Source organism: Rhododendron vialii, chromosome 13a (genome assembly GCF_030253575.1).
Source record: "Rhododendron vialii isolate Sample 1 chromosome 13a, ASM3025357v1".
NCBI lineage: Eukaryota > Viridiplantae > Streptophyta > Magnoliopsida > Ericales > Ericaceae > Rhododendron > Rhododendron vialii.
This window is the reverse complement of record NC_080569.1, coordinates 5,458,092-5,480,295: the sequence shown is the minus strand read 5'-3', so window position 1 is coordinate 5,480,295 and position 22,204 is coordinate 5,458,092. Positions and strand designations below refer to the sequence as shown.

The 22,204-nt window shown below is 37.0% G+C and overlaps 1 protein-coding gene and 1 non-coding gene across 2 annotated transcripts; both read left to right on the top strand.

The window, feature by feature from the left end:
• The first annotated feature begins 9,017 nt into the window (after positions 1–9,017).
• On the top strand, positions 9,018–11,187 carry LOC131312694 (uncharacterized). Its single transcript, XM_058340629.1, has 2 exons — positions 9,018–10,795; positions 10,913–11,187. The coding sequence occupies exons 1-2, from the start codon at positions 9,894–9,896 to the stop codon at positions 10,965–10,967; spliced, it is 957 nt and encodes a 318-aa protein (XP_058196612.1). The 5' UTR covers positions 9,018–9,893; the 3' UTR covers positions 10,968–11,187.
• A 5,431-nt stretch (positions 11,188–16,618) lies between these two features.
• LOC131315391 (small nucleolar RNA snoR100) lies at positions 16,619–16,726 on the top strand. Its single transcript, XR_009196725.1, has one exon. It is a non-coding gene; the product is annotated as a small nucleolar RNA snoR100 (small nucleolar RNA).
• The last annotated feature ends 5,478 nt before the right edge of the window (positions 16,727–22,204 follow it).

The following is a 22,204-nucleotide window of genomic DNA, read 5'->3' as shown; positions in this document are numbered from 1 at the left end:
ACTTTTCAAAAAATCATGTATTGAAAAATGTGCACTCTCATTAATTGTTTAAGGGTATTTTTGGAAACTAAAAACATTTTGAGTGTAAGCATTATACTTCCTTAATAAGTTGGAATTCCAAAATTGGGAAAATAAATTGGGACAGAAGAAGTACGCAACTGCATTTATTGTTGACTTGTGGCTTTCCTCCTCCTGTTCAAGCACAGTAAAGTTGCCAATTGGTGTGGACAGCCAACCACCCCAGTCCTCTTCAGCCAGCCAAGAAGTAAATGGGTTGTCTGGCATCAAGAAGTAAACGGAGAGAGATAGAAGAGAAAATGTAACGCCCCGATTTTTCAAGGGATTTCAAAAACATTAATCCTAAAATACACTGAATTTTATAAACTATTAGGCCATTATTTATCCTTATACAAAAATTACAATTTCAAAATAATACAAAAATTTATGTATATTTATTTAACAAAAGCAACTCCAGAGCGACTCTAGTTTTGACACGAATTCCAAGCAACGTTGGCCCAGACTCCGTTCCAGGGAGTCTCACCTGTATCAACTGCTCCACTGTGAAATCCTGCACACTCTGGCAAATTGAACGCCGAAGCAAATGATTTGCCAGGATACAAACGTATCCTGAGTGATAATTCACTAAGTAGAAATCCTAAAACCCAATACCACAATATGCAGATCAACAATATAATAATTAATAATACACAAAAGGTATAGAATAATAACACATCGTCTTTTTCTTTACTATCCATCATCTTACATGTAATCTAAGGATTCTCTCCGCGAGATCCTTTCTTTCCACATCCACTAACTACAATCGTCTCATGGGTCCACCATTCCTCTTGCTTGTCCTGCACCAGGGTCCTAGGTGAGCCCACCTAAGTTATGTACCGAGCATGTTCTCACTTAAGACCATAACAGGAGGATCGAGTCATCCCATGACGTATCGTACATTAGGGTCGAACATCCACTACCCCACGCTAACTATAACCGTCTCATGGGACCCATTCTCTTTCTCAAAGAGAAACTTCTCATGACGTGTCATACATTAACGTCTCACTAACTATAACCGTCTCATGGGACCCATTCTCTTCCTCGAAGAGAAACTTCCCATGACGTATCATACGTTAGCGTCTCACTAATTATAACCGTCTCATGGGACCCATTCTCTTCCTCAAAGAGAAACTTTCCATGACGTATCATACGTTAGTGTCACAACACTGGGCCCCGCAGGTAACCCATTTCAACACAGGGCCCCATAGGTTACACTTGCCATCGCCATGGCTCAATTCACAATTTACACAGTACTCACACTTTCAACATTTTACCATTTTCCATTTATTTATCATCGTCTACATGATTCACTACTCGTAACCACCCCGGGAACCTATTTGTCCAATCTACAGCCACAACAAAATATCACACGGTTTAACATTTCAACTAAAAGTACTAACAATACATAACCATGCGATAAAATTAATCATGTCATAGAATTAATCATGCGAGTAACAAAAAAATATTCAGTCAAACAATTAATTACTACACTTAAAATTAAGTCTATTTCTCTCGTTTAGAAATTTTATAAAATATTTATACTATTTAAACATTTTCTTTAACTCTCATATTATTTATTGATTTTACAAACTAATTTTTTATTGAAAAATACTTATTGCTAAATTTAGTATTTACTAACTATATTAAATATTAATATGAGATTTTTATAACAACAAAATTATGAGAGGCTATTCTAGTTAATATTTATTAGAGTTAAAGATTAACTAATATATAATCTAAAATATTTCTTGTTTACAATCTAAATAAATTTTTACTAGTAAAATATTCTTGTGAATATTTCATAAACATTTATTTACCACAATAATTTATTAAACACGTAAACGTCCACTCAAATACAAATTAACAATGCATCATCAATAATAATTTCACAATCAAACACTTGTTAAACGATCATAAATTTTCACAGGGTATAACACTAATCATTCCAACACAATCGGACTGAATTTTAATATAAACAGAACTAAAAATAAATTAACAATTTAATAGCAGATCATCATCTTCAATAAACTTTAAATCTAAGTAGTCCATTAAAATGCAGATAAAGGTTTCAGGTTTCCGAAAAACTACCTCAAACGCAATTCTAAGTCCGGATAAGTGTTGTACGGTGTCCGTAGATCGCTGTGGCGGTTTTGAAATCTCGAGGCAGCATCCGGCGGCACTCCGACAGGGCCCGCAGCGGCGGTGTGCCCACGAGACTCATGGTGTGCACACACCTACGGTCACAACTCTCTCTCTCTCTCGTCTGGACTCAACAATAGAATTGGAAATGAAATAATATACTGGTGTTCAATTTTCGGATTTATGTGGGTATGTATAATAAAAGAGAATAAGATAGCAAGAAGGTGAGAGGATAAGTGTAAAAGTGGTAGAATGAGAAAGGAGAGTGATACTGATAACGATAAAAAGATAGAGGACAAGTGCCACATTTGGGGGGGGGGTTTTAATTCTAATGTATGTGGACGCATGTATGTACATGGTGAGAATGTATCTGGACGCTTTTATGTATAAGATGAGAGAGAGAAGTGGAGAGTTAGTTTGAATAGAATTCTACTTAGGGTTTAGATAAAAAAGATAAGAGATGAATATGAATCCCTGATTCCCTATATATCTAAAGTTTAAATACATATCTTATACAATAGTGTAAATAATATCAATTGTACACATAATAATATATTTTAATTATTCAATCTAATTAATTATTGAATTAGGAATTTAACAGAGTAAATTTGTATTAAAAAAAAATTGGGTCAAAAATTCGGATCGTTACAGAAAATGAGATTAATAATTAAAGAAAATTTTATGGGAGACCATGAGCAGAGAGAGAAATTAGGTTTTGAAATCCAGAACGAACACATTCTTAAGCATTTAAATGTCTAAATAACACCCAATGCAAAATATAATTCTTAACAAATAAAAAATAACTAATATTAATATTAAAATAAGGAAAAAATAAAATAAAAAACTCGAAACAACACGGGGGCCGCACCCACGAGTAGCTCCGTCATTGATTTATTGCCAATCATAGGATTGAGTCTCGAATTGAGCAGATGATTGTTCTTTGCATGTTTGTTTCCTTACTCCTATTAGTCTTGTAACAATTTCAAAATTAATGAAATTTTTATTGCCTTTCATAAAAAACGATGAAGGAGTAGGGCTCAAGCTTTGCCTATAAGTTGAGCCTTCTGCTGTTGGGTTTCATATCTCTTGGGTTTGAGACATGTGAGTAGTAGCAATGTAAAGCACAGAGTGATGTGAGAGTGTGGTGAGGTGAAAGACCTCACTTGTAATTCTCGTCCATAGACAAAGCGTGATTGTTCCAATTTTTCACTCTGTAGAGTACCCGATTTTGGGCACAACATTTATAAGCATATATACATATATATATACTGATCAGAATTTCGCCAACGTACAGCTTCATTTCAGGTTTGCTGGTTTTGTGCGACTGCAGTCTCCTCTCACCTGGTTTCTGTACCGAGAAGAAAAAGATTTAAGAAACATGAATGAATTCCCTAAACAACTGATAGGCTAAAGTAAGGTTCTATCTTCAACTATAGATGCCTCATTCATCAACAGCAGTTTCGCCCTAACAACAACAGTTTCGCCCTACGAATCTAAAAAAAAAAAATACTTACCAATATCCGATGAATCTGATTTTTTATAGAGCCTTATAAAAACATATTTAAAGAATTTATGGTAAAACCCTGCGATAAGGGTAGCACAGCAGTAAAATAAATGGCAAATCATTGGCATCTTTTATACATTGATTTTTGTCCAAATATGGAAGATAAGAACGTCATGCATTAACATGAGTCACATGACAGACAAATCAAGGGATAGATAAGCTCGAACAATAGCTGCGTTTTTAATACCTACTAGATTTGTAGTATTTTTTTTTTATCGACAAACGGTACAAGTATATACGTTCCCCCACCCAACAGTACTATTAAAAGTCCAAAGCCAGACGAACCAATAATTTTGTGAAAAATAATATTAGTTTTAAAAGCATATATATATAATACTACTAGTTTTGGTAGTTTTTTCTAACTTACAATGGCAAGTTAATATTGCTTTTGATATGTTCTAATTTTTTTTCATGCTCACCCTTCCAACCTTAAAATTCTGCGTCTATCCCCGTCAAAATACTACTACGACTAAAATTCCTTTAGTTGGTCTTTTTTCCAAAACTGGCCTTTCACTCTCCATTTTTATCCCCATGCACTCATTTCTTTGTCATTCTTTCATGAAATTACTGAACTGTCCTTTTTTCTACATTCACATTTACATGTGAGTGACAATTTGAAGTACCAGATATAAGAAATAGTAAATTTTCTTTACATCTTCTTCCCCCCCCCCTTTTTTTTTTGTCAGATGACATGCATCAACAGAAATTAGCAAGGTGTTAGTAGAGAGTAATTTAGGAAAAATAGGGTGGTCTAGTATTTGTTAGATCATGAGTACGTCCTCTGGAAGGGTAGGTGTGAACAGGAAAAAGGTACATACGTACATACATGAATCCATATAGTATATTAGCCGTACTTATACATATGCATAAGGAATAAATATAATGTACACAAACATCCACTTATGTGCACACACATAAGTTACGAATACGAAATTTACAATGTCACATTTAAAAAAAAATGCAATGACATAAAATGAGATTCATCGAATTAAAATGTTACCTAAAAAATTTGGACCGTTACAGTTAATTTGTGAACTTTTATTATTTTTAGTCACTTATTTTGGAGTCAAGAACATATTTTCCTAATATGTGAAAAAATAAAATAGGAGCGGGGCCGGGCGGGCTGGGTAAATCTGGCACCCTAATGGTGCAGAACGGGGGTACCCATGCATTATTCCCGCAAGGGCAGTGGTAGGGCTAATTTCGGGTCGGTGCACATCTTTAAGTCCAATCGTCAGATGCCCGAAATTTAGAGTTGCATCTCCGGTATCTGTAACGGGTAAATCACCACTATTTCCCACCTGTAAATTACTAGTACCTTCAAAGGGTCGTAGGTTTTGAAGTTCGATCACTTGAGTCTCCAGTCAGGTGCTTGGCGGCTCAAGTATCAATTGTACACTCAAAAATAGGAACATCTGCTGAAGTAGAAGACACTGGATGTTGCGAGTCACCGTTAGCATCAGACCTCATCCGTAACACAAAGTCAGGATTTGGCATCTCCTCCTTGCCATACATTGATTTTTCCGGGGCGGGACGATTGGTGCCGGAATTGAGTATTCGCCATCCACAAATCCCATCATCTCTTGACTCTCTAGAGGACTTTCCATCTGTGTCCTGCATAACAAAAAGTTTCTGTGGGTCAATCTTTAAGAAAAAAAAAAACAGGGATAACTATCAGACAAGTGCTAGCCTTGATCCTACTCCAGATATCTTCCATTGACAATAGTAAGTTGTAGCAATTATACTTGCGGGGATTTAGCATGTTTCCCAAACAATCAGAAACCGTAGTAAACTAGGATTATAGTATGATATACGAGATCCTGTTGTGAAATCTTAATGTATTCGCAAGCGTACAAATCGTATCAAAATATAATTATGTAAGTGCGAGATCGAACCTCCAGGGACTTTTGATTTTGATTTTTATTTTATAGAAAAACTAAACAATCCAAAGTGCTTCAACCCTAACCTAGCAAAAGGGTGATTGATTTGTAAACTAGAAATTAAATAAATAATGACAAAAGAAAACAATTAAACTTTCAAGGCAATAGTAATGGACATTACAGTAGAGAAAAATAACTAAGGTTTTAGAAACCACACTCGTAGACATTTATTAATTAATCTTATGCAACAATTTTTCTATGATATCTATGCAATGATTTAGATTTTAGAGGCTAATAATAACTATTATGGATAATATGTCGTTTAGCCCTTTTTATTCATAACAAAAGTATGTTTCGCCTCTAGGTCAAGGCCAGTTTAAATCAAAATTATCAACTGTATTCATGTGAACAAATTATAGTAGATGTTCCGTACTTAAATATTAACTTCGATAAACAAAACAATTCGATTAATTAGTGAGTCAAGAACAAGTACTAATAAACAACGTTCAATGAAAGCAACATGGCCAATCTACTACATGGCCGCGTATAATTACTGTTGGCCTCACAAAATGTTGAAAGCGTGATCACTGTATACGATTCTTGTATTTTACATACCTTTTAGCTGCGGAAAATTATACTTGGCCGCGTATAATTACCCTTGGACACTTGAAATTACATTTGGCTGCGTATAATTACCCTTGGATGCACAAAATGTTGAAAGCGTGATCGATGTGCACGATTATTGTGTTTTACATGCCTCATGGACGCAGTAAATTACACATGGCAGCTTATAATTACCCTTGGCCGCTTGAAATTACATTTGGCCGCACGAAATGTTGAAAGCGTGATTGCTGTGCACGATTGTTGTTTTTACATGCCTCATGGCCGCGGGAAATTACAATTGGACGCTTATAATTACCCTTGGCCGCTTGAAATTACATTTGGCCGCACAAAATGTTGAAAGCGTGATCGTTGTGCACGATTGTTGTGTTTTACATGACTCATGGCCGCGGAAAATTACACTTGGCCGCTTATAATTACCCTTGGCCGCTTTAAATTGCATCTGGCCGCTTGAAATGTTTAAAGCGTGATCACTGTGCACGATTCTTTTGTTTTACATGCCTCATAGCCGCGGAAAATTACACTTGGCCGCGTGTAATTACCATTGGCCGCTTGAAATTACATATGGCCGCACAAAATGTTGAAAGCGTGAGTGATGATCTCGCGTTTAGGAGTTGATGAAGTTGGTGGGCCGGGTCTTGCGTGCGTGAATTGGGCGTTCCACGTGATTTGGGCCTTTGGAGGCTATTAATACGGGCTTAACCATATATTCTTGCTATCATGTTGGATCCATTCGACAAGTCCTTTTTTTTCCTAATAAAATTCTTTTAGGTTTTTCGAATCGAAATTAATTCTTTTACTCCAGTTGTTAATTCTGTTTTTGTTCTTTGTCCTAATTAGTTTAACTTTTTATTTTATTTCATATATTTCAAATATTAACTGGAGAAAAAAAAAATCTTCGTATTTCTTTTTTTTTCCTCAACAAAATTAAACAAATCAAATAACTGAACTTTTTCTACAGTTTTGTCAAAATTAATGTTTGCCCACCTACTACAAATAGGAATAGTAGTAGTAGTTCTTTGCTCGATCTTGTGTTGTAGTATTTCCCAGCCGCGAAGGATTGCTCCTAATATCCGTCTGTACATAGTAGATCGAGTATTAGTAATTCTTTACATACGTACGTGGTTCGATCCCTTAGCAAATTTAAACCCTATTGTCCTTAATTAATTTATATAGACAATTAAACGTCCCAATTAATTAATTAATGTTTCCTTGGGAAAAAAGGATCGAATCCCTTAATTATTATTTTGTCCTAAATCTCTTATGACTCGGCTTTTGCATGTTTTCTTACCACAAAATGCAATAATACCACTTCTAATATTCTAAAGTTCACTAATTACCTTTTAATTACTCCCTCCGTTCCAAAATGAATGACCTTTTTGGGATTTCGTGTCATTTTAAAATGCTTATATCTTCCGATTTATGAAATTTTATGTTATTTTGAAAACTTTGTTTAATAGAACTAATTAAAATCTATCAAACAATATCCAAATTGCATATTTTTTAACACTCACATTGAAAAATATAAGCAATTGAAAATGACACGCTTTCACAAAAAGGTCTCTCATTTTGGAATGGAGGGAGTACTTGGTAATACTACTAATTATCGCCCTGCTGTTCAAAAAATAAAATAAAATAAATACTCCTACTAATTATCGATCGCCCCATTAGCACCCAAAGGCAACGTACAAATCTTTAGGTATAGAGGAACTAGGTGGGCGGCACGAGTACCATGCCCATCACTAGAGATTAAAAGACTCTTTTTAAAACGAGTAGGTACGGTGATATTATAATTTACGCGCGTCAATGCACATTAAGAGGAAAATGTGTACAATAACGTACACAGGAAAATATGTTGTCTGTACGTAGATACACGCTGAATTGTGGTCACATAGTATTATTCTTGTTTTTTATTTCGTGTCTCCACGGTCAAGAGTGTCAATCTGGGACAGTTGACGCTCATTTCGACTATTCCCCTGGTCTGAATTGTGGCTGAACACATGGTCTTATTCGTTTAACACAGTACAAGCAAAAACAAGAACCCGAAGGGCGGAGTACGTATATTAATTCGAGAATGACGAAGTCTTATGCCTCCAGAGTTGAGTACGTATTTGTAACATGAACAACAAAACGTCAAATGCCTCCAGAGATGCAAGAACTTGATCTTGCAAAACGTAGTGATTCACTCCCTTATGTTTAATCATAATCTCTTTCTTTCTTTCTTTTTTTGACATTTTTCAAGTAAATTCGTAAGATTATCCTTACTTATATGCACTTTTTTACACTTGAAAGGTCAATGTTGTAAAGGGCTGTTTATAATTCTACCAACTTTTGAAAGCGTCTTTTAATCATGTCTCAAACAACAAAATTTTCGAGAACGAAGATTGAGGTGCGAGCGCAATGCAACGATTGAAAGCAAAAGGACAGGGCATTTTGAAGTAGAAGAGGAGACAAATTAAGTATCTTTTGATTTCTTGGACTTATTTCTACACCAATTCTAAGTTCCAATTGTTTAGGTAATTTGATTTTCGAAATCTTTCTAACATGTTTAACCTCTCCGCTTTGAGACAGGGGATCGGAAAACAGGACAAACGGCCTAAGTAGCATTTATGCATGTAGAATTTTGCCAAATTGGCAGGATGCAACAGAAACATCATCCGTTGGCTCAAAATGTAAGCTTTATATAACTCCAAGTTATGATTTTTTTCTTTTCTGTGTGTTCGATGTGTTGGTTTAATTTAATATTTTACATTAAAGTGGTCAGCTAATATATTATTTACCTCTCTGGAGTGCCATTCATGATGGGCAAGTTAGAAATATCTAGGATTGGTTAGTTGATAACCAATTTGACTTGGTCTCCTATTTTTTCTCCTAAAAATTAGAACACTAACGTTACTGCCTATAGCTGAACGTTTTTCTCAGTTGACATAAACCAGAGATACACTTGACTTCCTATTTATTCTCCATGTTATTAGCATGAACGTGGAGTTCATAACAAATTCTGATAGATATCTAATCTCTATAAATAAGTTACTGATTTTTCCTTGAAAACAACTACACTCCTGAAAAACTACTTCTCTACTCAGTTTTGGTTGTTTACACGATAGACAATAAAATTCTTCTCTTCTTCCGATCGGTGTACTCTTTCACAAATACAAAAGCTTTTCCTGTTTCTTTTACTTCATACATTTATTTAGAGTGTCGGGAAACTATCGGTTCGTGAGTTTGATTCGCTGCACCGAAGAGAACTTGAAAGTCGTTGTATCTTGGGGAAAGAACGCCATCCAACCCCGTGCAGAAGGGGGTGTATCATTCCTTAGGAGGGCGTCATCACGTGCCTCGACCACCCCACAAGCTATTCTTATCTTTTCTCTAATAATATTGAATTGCCTTACTTGGTTGATTATTTGTTCTTGTTTAGGCATTTAATTTCTAGCAGAAATTTCCTAATCTTATAATTTTCCCAACAATCTAAGGAATGACATTTGTTAGGATTTTCTGTTAGGGTTACACTTGTTGTAGTATTGTTGAGCGGCTTTGTTTTGAAAAAAAAAAAAATGGCATTTGACGATTCGAGTTCTTGAAAGCCCGAGAAGTTCAATGGTCAAAATTTCAAAAGTTGGCAACAACAAATGAAATTTTGGCTCACCACTTTGGGTTTATATTCTGTGATTCACAAGGGTTTGGTTTCAAAAGGAAAAGAAAAATCATCGGAAAAAAATGGAACTTCTAAGGCTGTTGAAATTGTTGAAACTGGCAAGGATTCGATCCCGTCGAAAAAATCTACTGACGATGATGGTTTCGATGAGAAAGATTATTTGTGTCATGGTAGGATTTTGAGTGCATTATCTGCTAGTATCTATAATATTTTTTGCACTGCTAAGACTGCCTTTGAGTTGTGGGAAGCATTAGAATTTAAATATGGGGCCGAAGATGCCGGTCTTAAACGGTATTATGCGGAAAAAATTTTAGACTTCCAAATGGTTGATGGAAGGTCAGTGATGGAACAGGCCCATGAATTTCAAAATATACTCTATGACCTTAAGAGAAAAGGCATGGATTTAACTGATACTTTTCTAGTTGCTTCTCTCATTAAAAAATTGCCTCCCTCGTGGTCTAAATTTGCTAGAGAACAAAAGCAAAAGCACGATGACTATACTTTTGATGAACTTTTAGTGTCTCTAAATATTGAAGAGAAGCATCGTGAAAAACTAGTTGAACCTGCTTCTGATTTTTTGGCTAAGGTTCTCATTGTAGAAAATCTTCATAAGCCTACGCATCAAAGTTTTAAGAAAACCAACTCTACTAAACAGTTTGTGAGCCATAGCAATAATAATAATAATAAACAAAAAGGCGGCAATATTATTCAGGAAAAGGTAGTGGCTTGTTGGGTGTGTGGAAATACTAATCACAAAGCCAAGGATTGTTACTATCGTAAAGGCCAACCTCCTAAGCCTCGTGAGAATAATGTAGCTCCTAGACCACTAGCTAATGTCGTCACTGTGGAGGCCAACTCCTCTATCCCTGCTAACAGGTATTTTGTTAGTAGCCCTGAGTTAAATGCTGTTTCAAATCAAATGTTTGGTTTATAGACTCAGGTGCTAACGTTCATGTGTGCGCTGATAAAAATATTTTTCCATCTTATTATCAGGAATCAGGCACAAGAACTAAAAGCATGGGAAATGGGAGCATGGTCAGGGTACTAGGAGAAGGAAATGTTAGTTTGAAGTTGACCTCGAGCAAAGTTTTCACCTTAGATCGAGTCTTGCATGTTCCAGACATTAATAAAAATCTAGTCAGCACTTCTTTATTAGTTTGTCATGGTTTTAAGATTGTTTTAGAGTCGAATAAAGTTGTCATTACTAAGAATGGTAGTTTTGTTAGTAAATGTTGTTTAGTTGATGGTTTGTTTAGTCTTAATGTTGTGAAGTTCTTGGCCTATAAGTTCTTCAGTTTCTAATGTTGAATGTTGTGGTATTTGGCATGGCAGACTTGGGCATGTAAATACGAAAATTTATATTCGGCTTGTCACATTTTGAATAAAGTGTTTTACAAAGATTGTGATAAAACTCCTTTTGAACTTTGGAAAAATCAAAAGCTTAGCTAAAAATATTTCAAAGTGTGGGGGTGTTTGGATTTCTTTGAATTGGTTGGGCTGGTATGCACGTAGTGCTTGAGAAAAGGAATGTCGAGATTTTATTTTTGGTGAAATTACACGAACACCCCCTCATCTATCTGGTTTGGACACGGACACCCCCTAACCTTTAAAAATGCCCATACATACCCCATCATCTACAGAAAAGGAAAAAAAACCTCAACGCCGTTAACAGAATGAACGAAATGTCAAATATACCCTTGGTAAAATTACACGGACACCCCCTCATCTATCTGGTTTGGACATGGACACTCCATAACCTTTAAAAACGCCCATACACACCCCCTCATCTACTGAAAAGGAAAAAAAAAACCTCAATGCCGTTAACGGAATGAACGAAATGTCAAATACACCATTTGTTATGAAATGGAGCAACAAGCATACGCCACACTTCACTTGATAAGAAAATTCTCTCCACCCTACTCGATCATGGCGCCTCTGTCTCTCTTCCTCTCCCTCTTTAACTTGCATTGTAGGTCATGGCTAACCCTAGATCGTGAAGAAAACCTAAGTTTTGAAGAACATCGGATCGTATACACTGTAGAAAAGCTGTAGATCGTGGCAAACCCTACTTTGGAAGATATATTTTATATGTAAAAAAATCCTAGATTTTCTTATTAAATGACGCAAATGTAGATGTATATGTTCATATTATATGATATATGAATACATTAGAGTTTTTGTTTGGGAATAGTAGGGTTTTTTAAAAGGTGTTGTACAGTGGTGACTTCGATAACCTTTAAAAATTGGGTTTGCATTTGCTTGTCATCCATTTTGTATTTGAAATCCTCAAGGGGGCTTTTTCTCCACAACGGCAGTAGGAATCAACCCAATTTTGGGTTTGGTTGGAGTTGTAACTCTAACTGCAGCTATTAAATCTGTTGTTGGCCGGTGTGGCTATGGTGGCTACTATAAGTACTTAGTTTTGGTTGTTTACACGATAGACAATAAAATTCTTCTCTTCTTCCAATCGGTGTACTCTTTCACAAATAAAAAAACTTTTCCTGTTTCTTTTACTTCATACATTCGTCGATTATTTAGAGTGTTGGGAAACTATCGGTTCGTGAGTTTGATTCGCTGCACCAAAGAGAACTTGAAGGTCGTTGTATCTTGGGGAAAGAACGCCATCCAACCCCGTGCAGAAGGGGGTGTATCATTCCTTAGGAGGGCGTCATCACGTGCCTCGACCACCCCACAGGCTATTCTTATCTTTTCTCTAATAATATTGAATTGCCTTACTTGGTTGATTATTTGTTCTTGTTTAGGCATTTAATTTCTAGCAGAAATTTCCTAATCTTATAATTTTCCCAACACGATGAAATTCGATTTGATAACTAGCTTACTCATCGAATTCATTGTCAGATGTGCATTGGCTAAAATAACAAACAATCCACCATCACCTGAACACCCTATTCACAATCTGAATATCTTTTTCTTTCCAGAGTTAGCTAAGCCAACAAGAAATTTCCTTCTTATTTCCTACGTAAATCAAGAATTTACTGCATGAGAACCTGTCAACAAATTTCATTCCATGACTGTTCTTTCCTCCAATTTCCGCCATCATTCCCCAATTCTGCAGCTGTTTTTTTCACAATATACAGCAATGTGCAAAAGAAAACTTCTTCCTCTTGCAGCCGGCTCCATTTGTGCTATCATCCAAATTCATATCAGCTAATGCGTTTACGATATTTCTGATACCCTCCTCTCCAATACCCTCAATGCTTGCACTAGTCCCCAATCGACTCGGACGACTTGTAGAAGCCTCACTGCCGCGTTCACTCAAACTTGCAATAAGAAAGTGTCGCGAGTCCAAAGGCTGGACAGGCTTGTAAAACATAACCAGGTTGCACAGCCCATCCCGTCACATACTCCTCCCAACCTTCTACAACCATGTAGGTTTCAAAATAGAAAATCAGTTTCATGCCCCACTCCTTGTTTAGCGCATCCGTAAAATAAAGGTTCTTCTCAGTATGAGTGTCACAAGGGATCCTAACTGCCTTAAAATGGTTTCTCACTTCTTGCGTAGGAAAAATAAGCCTTCCGTACTCGATGTGGGTAGCAGTCACTTCCAGCTGGAACAGGAAATTATGTTGCTTGAATTCAGGAAAGATCTTAATCTTGTCAGCTATCTGTTCCCTTTCTCGCAGATATTCAATCAGGTAATGCCTACTAACCGAACCGAAGTTGATGGATTCAGGCGGAGGATTTTTCTCTTTGACGTGCGGTTACTCCTCGCGATGTTCACCAGGGGAGGCTCTTCATCCCTCTGGAAATAGCGGTAGACTATTTTCCTCTCTTACCCAGACGCCATCAAAGAACTTATGAGGAGAACATAAAAATAACCGATGCCCAAGACCGTGATTGGTTCATCTCAAATCATGCATTTCAGAGAACGACTTCCACTCGCTGTTTAACAGGAAGGCACATCCGTTGGTATTGTACTTGAGTGTCATGAACCAATCACGGCCTTGGGCATCGGTTATTTTTATGTTCTCCTCATAAGTTCTTCGATGGCGTCTGGGTAAGGGAGGGAAATAGTCTACCGCTATTTCTAGAGGAATGAAGAGCCACTCCTTGTGAACATCGCGAGGAGTCAACTGCACGTCAAAGAGAAAAATCCTCCACCTAAATCCATCAACTTCAATTCGGTTAGTAGGCAACTAACTGGTCATCACTTTCTTGTATAATCTCCTTGCCCGGTTTCCTAGAAGGTTCTCTAAAAAGGGAAAGAACACAAGTAATTAGTTATTCTTAATCGGATACTGAAAATTGGCAAGAACGGGGAAGAAAACCCATTGTACCGTAGTCTTATGTAGTGACAAACCTGCATGGTTCTTATTTTCATGGAAAATGTGTTTGTAAAACTAGGGGTTGTGCATATAAAAACATCCATTAACAGAAACAAGCTAAAGACCAAAAAAACTTTTCAAGAAAGAAAACCTTGAAAATCTCAGATGCTTGGAGATAAAAACCGAAAAAAGAAGTTACGCACCCCGGTTCTGATTAGATGAAGAAAAAGTAGCCCCCGGGTGTCGTATGTGGATGTATTTCATCTTCTTCTGACCCCTCGGGAACGGTAGCAGCTGCTTCCGGAAACGAGTAACTCCTGCACAGAAACACAGGAACTCTAGTGTTACTACACTACACCACAAATCTGAAATCGTAATATATATGTATTTTTTGAGAAAGGGAAAGAATTCAAGCAAAGCAACACAATCTTCTATGTATGCTTACATGGAAATCATCTGTTTGGGAGGCAAGAAAATGGCAAGAATTGAAAAGAAAAACACGCAAGGATTAAGACCAAGAAACTAAACATGTTCTTTGCTGGCAAGTACAAACATATCAGTATGTATTGCATAAGAAACTAAACATGTTCTTAGATGTCATCAATTTTCTTGGTGAAGAACTAGTAATGGGTACTTACCCCAATTCCAATTCTTCTTCAGGTAATTGTGTACCAGTATCAACTGATTCAGAGAAGATATTGCAGCCTCTGGGTGTCATATGTGGATGTATTTCATCTTCTTCAGACCCCTCGGGAACAGTAGCAGCTGCCCCCAGAAACAAGGAACTCCTGCACAGAAACTCTAGTGTTAGGCTATCTTATTAGGCTCAATGATTCGGGAGTTACTGCACCACAAATCTAGTGTTGTAATATGTATATATTTTCGAAAAAGCGCAAGAATTCAAGCAAAGCAACACGTTAGTATATGCTTACATGAAAAGAATTCAAGCAAAGCAACAAGAATTCAAGCAAAGCGCAATAATTCATGAATTCAATCTTCTGTGTATGCTTTCATGGAAATTATTAACCAATCTTCTGCATCTTCTTTTCCAAAAGGCTCCAAAATCTTCTTGTCAGACCCCTCCGGGAGGGTAGCAGCTGCCTTCGGCAGACTTATCAATGTTTCCCTGGTAAGAAAAGAAACACAAGTATTAAGTCAACAAAATCATGATAAATGAATACAAAAAAAAAAACAAAACACAGAAAAGCGTAGGAATTCAAGCAAAGCAACACGTTAGTATATGCTTACATGGAAAGAATTCAAGCAAAGCGCAATAATTCATGAATTCAATCTTCTATGTATGCTTACATGGAAATCATTTAACCAATTTCCACTTTTGTTATTTACGAGAAGCAAACATGTTAGTATATGTGGTTACAAAAAAAACTGTGGTAAAGAAACAATCAAACAAGTAAAGTATTCAGAAAGGAAATTCAAAAAACAATGATTCTAGGGAGAAAAAGAGGTAGTTACTCCAATGTCGGTTCCGAGATATCAGCATGGCCTTGTTTCGATTGTAAATTTTCTGCATCTTCTTCTCCAGAAGGCTCCAGAATCTTCTTTTCAGATCCCTTCGGGACGGTAGCAGCCTCTGGCAGACTTATCGATGATTCTCTGGTAAGAAAAGAAACACAAGTATTAAGTCAACGAAATCATGATAAGTGAATACAAAAGAAAACACAAGAACTCTTAGAGAAAAGAGAGAGGTAGTCACTTTTTCGCGATATCCTCATGGCCTTGTACTTTTATAGATAAATTTTCTGCATCTGCATCTAAAAAAGGTTCCAGAATCATCTTGTCCGGCCCCTCTATAACCACAGCATCCTCCGCCACCCATCGTTAACTCCACCACTCTGGTGGAGGATGTTGTGGTTATAGAGAGGCCGAAGAATATGATTTTGAAACCTTCTTTAGATGCAGAACTCTGGCAGAGGATGCTGTGGTTATAGAGGTGCTGGACAAGATGATTCTGGAACCTTCTTTAGATGCAGATGCAAAAATTTACCTATAAAAGTACAAGGCCATGAGGATATCTCGGAAAAAGTGACTACCTCTCTCATTTCTCTAAGAGTTCTTGTGTTTTCTTTTGTATTCACTTATCATGATTTCGTTGACTTAATACTTGTGTTTCTTTTCTTACCAGGGAATCATTGATAAGTCTGCCAGAGGCTGCTACCGTCCTGGAGGGATCTGACAAGAAGATTCTGGAGCCTTCTGAAGAAGAAGATGCAGAAAATTTACCATCGAAACAAGGCCATGCTGATATCTCGGAACCGACATTGGAGTAACTACCTCTTTTTCTCCCAAGAATCATTGTTTTTTGAACTTCCTTTCTGAATACTTCACTTGTTTCTTTGCCACAGTTTTGTTTGTAACCACATAATCAACATATACTAACATGTTTTTGGACTATCAATGAAGGATATATGGTAATGTGTACATAAATTGAATTGGGTCTCTAAGCCTACCCTTTCTGATGTCATTCGGCTTTGATTTGAGGGCATGATTCCGCAGCAAAAAAGGTATAGGGAGCTACTGTTTCAGTAGTATTTTAAGAGCAATCACTTTGTGCATATTGCCAAAAGTTAGATCTGTCTCCAATTCTCCCCCGCCCATACTCCCAATGATTGGGAATTACAGGGGTTCTGTTGTTATTGTTGTATCTGGTAAGGGGAAAAACACCACTATGGAGTCAATCTGAACATGAAAATTAGCATAAATCGAATTTTGTCTCAACTGCCAAGTCATGATCATTGGAATAATGAACGAAATGTTCACCGTATGATCTCTAAGCAGATGTGCATGAGTTCTTCCAAGAAAACCGAAACCCAAGATCTCTGTTGTTAGGCTATCTAATTATATTTACAGCAAGTTCAAAAACTATCTTCTTTCTAGAATATCTCCTAAAAAACACAAGAACTCTTGAGAAAAGAGAGAGGTAGTCACTCAAATAAACATGTAATGAGATATAATTGTTACCATCATGGTGGTAGCTCAGTTGGCACAGGTGATGGGGCTTAAGTGCCTCTCCCTCCATGTGCACTCGGGTTCGAGCCCCTCCAGTTGCAAAAAAAATATATGAGCTGGAGGGACGCATGGAGGGCCCTGTGCCAGCTGTGCGCCTAGGTGGTGCTGTGGTGACGGTCTGTCTTCCCGGACAGTAGCTATGGCTCTAACCGGACATTCCACAGCGGGTTGGGAGCCCTTATGGTCACGCCCAAGGAGGTTACTACGCCGGTCGCCCCCCTACCCTTTTTGATTATCAAAAAAAAAAAAGAAAAAAGATATAATTGTTGATGAGAGAGAGAGCGCAACTTTAGAAGGCAGGCGACGGTTATTTCAGTTATAAGCACTAGCACCTATCTACTTGACTTGGGGGCTTGTAAACTGGGGTAAATCCGGATAAAAATAAAATGGGGTAAATCCGAAAAAAAACTGGGGTAAATAAAAGAAAATATGGGTTTTGAACTAGGGCGGCAAACGAGCCGAGCCGAGCTTTACTGTGTTCAAACTTGTTTATTAAGTTTTACACGAACACGAGCTCAGTAAAAACTTAACGAGTTGAGCTCGAGCCGAGCAGACCTTGGCTTGACTCGAGCTCGAGCTTGTTCACGAGCCTTAACGAACCAACGGAAAATGTATATATATCCTCGCATAAGCCCAATACAACCAAAAATATTTTGATTGTGAAGGTATATATATTTCATTTTTCCTATGGAGCGGGGGTGTACTGGTGTGCGTGTGCTCCCGCTTCTCTTGATTGACTAGAAAGTGAAAACGGAAAAAACAAATTATGAAATAACAATAAAAATCCTAAACTTATGTATATATACCCGACTCGCGAGCCGAATCGAGCCGAGCTTATCCTAGTTCAAGCTCGACTTGTTTACAAAACGAGTTGAAAAAATCGGCTCAAGCTCGTTCGTTTAACTTCCGAGCCGAGCTTGAACGAGCCACTAACGAGCCGAGCTGACTCGGTTCATTTGGAGCCCTATTTTCAACCACCACAAAAAAGGACCAAATTTGTCAATTTTCTACCTTTTAACCTCTTCTCAATTGTCAATCCACATGTCGTAGATTCTTCTTTTCGATGTGGGTGCTTTCTCCTGGAATTCATCAATTTGGTTTTCCTCTTCTTCTTCCCTCGTCTGTTTTTGCTTCTGGCATTTGGAAAGATCCAGATCCTCTTCTTCGCCGTCGTGTTGAGTTCCGCAGCAGACCGAAGGCTATACATAGTGACTTCGATTGCCTAAAACCCTAATCTCGCAATTGGGATTTTCAACTTCGTATGCCTTTTGGCTGGACTCAACTCACTCAAGGGGTTTTGTACTGCCTTGCAAATGGAATGGGACTATGGGAAGGGTTGTAGTGCACCGCACCACACTGTTTAATGCAGATGATCTGACCGTCCATCTTGACACAAATGGTTCGGATTTAATCTGACATCCTACAAATCTGAACCAGATTGATTACACATGTAGTGGAGGTGCACTACAATACAACACCTAAGGGTTGGTCCATTTCAAGTGGAGATGGCAATTCAACCCGACCCTACTGTGCACCGCACTGCTTCAGCGGTTCGGGTAGATAGATATTAGTATCCCCTTCTGGCTTCTGATACCCGCTTGGAATTTTTATTTATTTATTCTTTTTGTTTGATAAATTATTTTAACAACTCATGATCCAAATTCAACCTAAAGTTATGATTCGGTGTAAATTGGACGTCCATTCAATTTGATGAAGAACTTAAGCAATATGGGGAAATTACCCCATGATATCCCTGCGTATTGCAATAGAGAAATGCTAGGTCAAAGTTGTCAATACCGTACCGGCCAGCGTACCGTTTTCACTACTGGAATGGTACGTACCGGTACCGGGCTGTATCCCGGTACCGTTCCGGATTTACCGCAATTAATATTTTATATATATATTTAATATATATCTACCATATTTAAGTATAAACATAAATAAAATGTAAAAAAAAAAAAAAAAGAGGGTAATTTTGTACCGGCCGGAACACCGGAATATGTCCGGAACAGGCCGGTATTGTCCGGTACACCCGGTATTAGCCGGAACAGGCCGGTATTTCAACCGGAACGGAACATGACTTTTTGTGTTCCGTTTACGCACCGGTACGGTACGTACCGGCCGGTACGGAACGGATTTGACAACTTTGGTCGTATCCGCCAGCGCTAATTATCTCCATTGTTGCGTCAACCTGCCCTATTAAAAATAGAGTTGGCAATGGGGCGGGTAGAGGGTGGATACTACTATCCCCGAATCTAAATCCATCCCCATCCCCTCCCCGATCTCCACTGGAAAATTATTTTTACCCTTCATCCCCTCCCCAAACGGGGAACGGGGATTCCCGTGGAGAATCGGGGATCCAACTGGAATCACAGGCAAAATCGATATTCTTAATCCGGTATCCCTCCTGCAACAAGACGCCAAGAACAAACAACACACGCAAAGCTCTTTAAAGCTTCGTTTCTTAGTCTCTCAACACGACATTATTTCATGAGTTTCCGACGTGAATAATATTTATCAGACGTGAACAATATTTATCTGATTAGAACTATCGATTTGAGCTCTTTTTTCTACTAATCTTCTATCCGTGATAAGTAAATTCAATTACTTCTATGTTAATTGACAGTGAGATTTAGTTTCTTTCTTTCTTCCTCACTTTTATATATATATATATATATATATATAATACTCCTATATAATTTTCATTTATGTATATAACTTATTTATTTTATATATATATATATATATATACATATACATATACACACACAAACAGGGCGGGGCAGGACGGGGCGGGGATGGGACGGGAACAGACTCATACCCATCCCCTACCCGTTCCCCATTCTAAAAAAAAAATTATCTCTATCCTCTATCCGATCCCCGAAAAATCTCCGAATCCCCAATCCATTTGGGGCGGGGCGGGGCGGCCGGAATTGCCATCCCTAATTAAAAATGTGTAAGAATCGCGGATAAAAAAAATAAAAAATACGTGTAAGAATCTAGAGAATATGCTACATTTGCTTATCATCCTCTATGTTTGGGCGTTGGTTATGCTACATTTGCTTTATTATCCTCTATGTTTGGGTGTTGGTATTCTTCATCTTGCCGCCGTTCATTTTTCATATCAAGCGGTAGGAGAATTATGTTTTACATTGATAGAGTTATATTGACGGACACTATATTAATTATGCGAACTGCAATAACTAAATCAAGTCTAATATAAAATAGCCCAAGAAAAAGTTTCATACAAAAATATAAAAGATTATTAAAAATGAGATTTAAGAATTTGGCAAGAAGTGACAATTGACCTCTGAGTATACAAGGCGTGAGTTCATGTAAATTTTTTTTTTTCATTTTGTGTATTTTGTTTGTCGTTTTTGAATTTTTTTTAAAATAATCATTATATTTTTTTGGATTAATCTCCCGTCTCAACGAAAGGAGTTTGAAAAGTAAAAATTATAACCAAAATAAAAAAAAAAAGTTCATTAAAGAAGAAAAATAATCAAACAATAGCTCTCTATTTTTTTGTCTAAAGTGTTGTCTCATTACAAATTTTTCCAACATTGGTCCATATTTTTATAATTTTTTGATTTGTCTCGTCGAGACAAACAATTAACCCTAAATATTATAATAAAAAACTAAACAAAAAGTTACGAAAAGTACCGACATAAGTTACGGACTTAAAGCACTTATTTCACATAGTTTTTTTTTTTTTTTTTTGTGATTTTTGATTTTTGTCCTTAATCAAACTTTTTCACATTTGTTATTTTTGCATCAAACTTTTATGGATTATTAGTTAGTCTTTACGAGAGTAATCAAAAAGGTAAAAATTTATGAATTTTACTCAAACGTTTTGGGAATTATCCAAGATAAAGCCTAAAAATTTCAAAAATTGCCAACTTTTGGGTTTTAACTTCAATATTTTCAAGAATATCTAGGTAGAAGTCATAATTTTTTACTTTTCCAACTTCACTCAATGAGACAAACTAATAACCCACGAAAATTTGACGCAAAACTAACAATTACAAAAGAAATTAAATAAAGACCAAAAAAAAAACCCCAAAAAGCTAGGTGAAACATGAGCTAAACTGAAGAGTTAAGCCAATTGAATATTTCAGTAAGAACTTCATTGAATACGTGTCTACTGCAATTGTTTTCTTTGATTAGATTAGATTAGATGTAGTCAAATTCGCACATAATGGCTTCCACTTTGGGTAAAAACCAAAGTTGTCAATACCGTACCGGCCAGCGTACCGTTTTCACTACTGGAATGGTACGTACCGGTACCGGGCTGTATCCCGGTACCGTTCCGGATTTACCGCAATTAATATTTTATATATATATTTAATATATATCTACCATATTTAAGTATAAACATAAATAAAATGTAAAAAAAAAAAAAAAGAGAGGGTAATTTTGTACCGGCCGGAACACCGGAATATGTCCGGAACAGGCCGGTATTGTCCGGTACACCCGGTATTGGCCGGAACAGGCCGGTATTTCAACCGGAACGGAACATGACTTTTTGTGTTCCGTTTACGCACCGGTACGGTACGTACCGGCCGGTACCGGCCGGTACGGAACGGATTTGACAACTTTGTGCTAGGTACAAAGAAAATTTATCCCGAAAGTACCCCGAAAACAGCAATCAATGATTGAGAATCACTTTGATAATTGTGTCACACACATCAAAGTGAATCTCAACCACTAGTTGATCTTTTCGGAGTAATTTCGGGGTAATTTTTCTTTGTCCTTAGCATTTCTGATTGCAATATAAGTGTCTCGTGATCAATCACAAGTTGTAAAAGGAGATCTCCAGATTAAGAAGACAAATCTCTCTTCTCTTAATTAAAGACGAAGTTATGCAGCAGTGGTCATCGAGTTAATATTGACGGTGAATTATAATTAAAGAAAATATATTATTGTGCATGCATTTGAATTATCAAAAATCAAAATCGAACAAAACTCTCAC

Excerpts from the sequence above, each read along its gene's own strand:
- LOC131312694 (XM_058340629.1), top strand. The coding sequence starts at position 9,894 with ATGAAATTTTGGCTCACCACTTTGGGTTTATATTCTGTGATTCACAAG. Across the intron at positions 10,796-10,912 it reads TCCTCTATCCCTGCTAACAG|GAATCAGGCACAAGAACTAA; the intron begins GTATTTTGTTAG and ends TCTTATTATCAG.